Genomic DNA, 3601 nt, shown 5'->3' on the forward strand with positions numbered 1-3601 from the left:
TATATATATGTATTAGTATATAGGTACATAGTTTACTTTACAAATTTTAATGTTGTTTATTTTATATTACAGGGTGACAACAAGCAGCAGCACAGCTTCGTGGGGGTGACTTACCCTCAGAGTATGCCAGGGCACACGGGCTATCTCACTTTCGCCACCCTTCCGCCTCAGTGGTCCAGGTCTGTGGTCTGTGGTGCGTCCTGACCTATCTATCATTGTTGTTTAGTTATATTTTGTAACTAATCTCTGTTTACTTTATTTATATTGTATTTATTTTGTTATATATTGGAAAATATATAATGTTTACGGACTTGATGTTTTACTAAGCCTGTGTTTGATTTGATTTTTAACGATAATTCTACCCATAAATATTACCGTAATCAATGTCTGAATAAAGCTTCAAGAAGAAATCTTAATCATTGAAATATAATTATTTTGTTGAACAGCAGGTGAAATAAAATAAATCTGCTATTGTAACTGCCTCCATTTCGACAGAACTATAGCATGCCAACCACAGTGAGGCACTGTTCTAACTGTTTATACATGTATCCATATCTCTCGGAACTCTCGGGACGGAGTGCTGATTTTTCGTGAATACTCTTTGGTATTTGAATTCCTTTCCGATGACAATTATTGAGGTTTGTCTGGAACTAGTATTAGAACCCTTCTTAAGTTCAGTATTGAAATAAGTGCCTAACATCTATCAGAGGACAGTTAAGTGTTCCGAGTTCCAAAACGTAGGAGCTGGTAGCTAGGAAACGACACGCGACCGGTTGGATTTTTCAAAACTTTTATCCTAATTTTATTATCAATAAAAAAAAATCAAGTTTAATTTCCGGGATGAAAAGGAAAGTTGTTTGGACTCGTTTTAGGTGTTTGATATAGATAATGGAATTAAAATTTTATAGAAATAATTATTAGTAAGGGGAAGGAGAGCTTTAATATGACGTACCAAGAAAGGGACGCGTGTTATGAAAAGGTTGGGCATCTCTGTCTAGTGACGTAATACCTCTGCTAGAACTTATGGCTTATCATGTTTTTTTATGGAACTAATTTTTTTAAATACATATAAAGATGAAAGAATTGCAAATAAACTTAGATTTGCATCCCTCAATGCAAACAATTGGAGTTGTTTTCTTTAGTTTGGAGACCTTCGCAACTTTTGCCTCCGCTCTTTGGTATATTTGGCATCACGTTGATCAGACCTGGCGGAGGACACTGACAGAAACAGTAAAAGCCACAGCCGGTAGTTTTTCTAATTAGAAGATGGCGGGGAGAGCGGGTACAAGCCCTCCGTGACTCCATTGTTCCTGAACCGTTACCGTGACCCGGCCCAATCCGTTCCTCTTTATAATTGTCGTCTTACCCTTATCTCGGGGGTGGCTGCTACATTACCGTCTGTTACTCTTAGGAACAGTTCCTCTTCCAAAGTGCTTAATCCAAATATATATTCAAAACTTAAAAGTTTAAAATAGAAATTTTCACAAGAAATGTATTGTTAATGAATTTTATTATTTATTAAAGCTTTTATTAGATAATATTATGAATATTACTGAATTATTTTTGACAATGTCGATACAATTTTATATATTTTTTAAATTATATCTTTCTTATTTCATTGGAGTCTTAACAGAATCCATTTTTAAGTTCTGCCACCCAGTATTATGGTAGACTACTATAGATGAACCTGTCTTTCTGTTCTGAAAGTTCAGCAATTGGTGCACGTAGAGAAATCCAATCTTCACTGTATAGGTAACCGTGAGAAAATCCCAAGTGCCCGATACGACAGAGAATTACTTCAATCTGTCTGGGTGTTTATGTTTAAAGTTTTCAAAACTGCATACTTTCTTCATTTCCCTTAATTTAGAAGAGTTAATTCTCAATTTTTCCTGACATTTCATTTGTGATTCCAAACGATGTTCCTGATGAAAGTCCCTTTCGACACGAACGCCTCTGTTAAATATATAAAAAAAAATAAATCTTTTATGACAGAAAAAAAAAGTGATATCGAATTCATATTTATGATTAAAAAAAAATTGTAGGGCAAAAAAAAAAAATAATATGAAGTATGCTGACAAGCAATTACATTAAGAAAATTTTCATAAATATTTTTCCATCAGTACGATTGTATAAATGGAATGACAGTTATGCAAGCCAAGTTTGATTTATTACTAGAAAGTGAAACTGTCTTAAAGTCATTTAAATGATGTGTGTGTATTAGACTTGTACATATTATTTATTCAAATATATGTATTATATATATAAATAAATAAATCATTACAAAGCAATATGCTTTCATATCAAAATAAAGAAAATTTGGTTTACACTACTGCCATTCCAATGAAATGGACCAACTGGCCAGGAGTCGAAAATTTATAAACTTTCGTTATATTTTGATGATGTATGATTAATTTCTTAAAAAGTTAATGGATTACTAAGATGTTTTGATTTTACAGGTGAATTAAAAAGTTTAAATTATTATGTTTAAACCATAAAGTTTTTTGATTAATTAAAAGTGTAAATTATTAGTAAAATTCATGCTAATATATTTTAAATATTTGATAATTTTTTTTTAATTTGATACTATTAGTTATAAATTAAGGCTTATGTGCAGTAAATCCTATTTTGATTTGCTTCTATTACAAGATTAGTATGTATTGACTCGAGTGAACATTAAAGAAACATTGATTCTAACAGTATTAATTAAAAAAATAATAATATTCGTGATCTCATGCAGTCTTAACTGTGATTCCAACATTAATAAGTGGATGCATAATTTAATGTAGTAATTTACTATGTCAATTTTAATTATAACTTTCTCACTTTGTAATTGTAACTTTTTAAACCCAGTATAAATTACCCTAGTGGTCGAAACACTTAATAAAATATATAAATAAATAGTATAAACAAAGAAAAAATCTCGTCCCTAAGAGAATCCAAGTACCCAAGAGGGGGGCTGTAATGCAGGATTGTAGAATACCTTGTAATAAGGGGACGAGTCAAAGTTTTGGGAATTAACCAACAGTAAGATAATTTACAATATTGAGGGGGTTTGGCTACTTCTTATTTATTGCTTATAGTTTAACGATTTAATGTAATAATATTACATATTATATGTCATGATAATAATCAGATTATTATTTTAGTTAGATATAGTTTACATTTAAGGGTTGTCTGAATTGATCATCTTTTATGGTTAGTTAACTTTGATTGTTTTGCGTATAACTAAATTGCCATAAACTCCCGTGTTTCATTTTTTATTTTGTTAGACTTTTAATTTTTTTAATTAAAATGTAAGGATTCCATGATTTAAAATTTAACGCTTTAATTTTGTCGAACATATTATTTGTTTGTTATTAAATAATGCCGATTTTATTTTATTTTCATCATAACCTAGTGTAACTGATATATCAAATTCTGATCCTTAACTATTTAACCCTACAGTTTAGAAAAGTATTTTTAGAAGATGGGTGGCATTTTGGCGATGGTGCTTGCAGATGAGATATTAATGAGTTGGATTTTCCAGATACTTGTAATGTGTTGGATTTTCCAGATACTTGTAATGAGTTGGATTTTCCAGATACTTGTAATGAGTTGGATT

The 3601-nt window shown here is 30.7% G+C and overlaps 1 protein-coding gene across 1 annotated transcript in view; it reads left to right on the forward strand.

Moving 5' to 3' along the window:
- The window catches only part of Trmt61 (tRNA methyltransferase 61), a 68197-nt gene extending 67887 nt beyond the window's left edge, over window positions 1–310 (forward strand). Inside the window, exon 4 of the mRNA XM_014432061.3 lies at window positions 73–310. Coding sequence (XP_014287547.1) covers window positions 73–204 — 132 coding nt within the window. The 3' untranslated portion in view covers window positions 205–310. The remainder of the gene's footprint in view (window positions 1–72) is intronic.
- The last annotated feature ends 3291 nt before the right edge of the window (window positions 311–3601 follow it).

The sequence above is a fragment of the Halyomorpha halys genome, unplaced genomic scaffold (assembly GCF_000696795.3).
Source record: "Halyomorpha halys isolate HHAL.00 unplaced genomic scaffold, Hhal_1.1 Scaffold1023.1, whole genome shotgun sequence".
Taxonomy (NCBI): domain Eukaryota; kingdom Metazoa; phylum Arthropoda; class Insecta; order Hemiptera; family Pentatomidae; genus Halyomorpha; species Halyomorpha halys.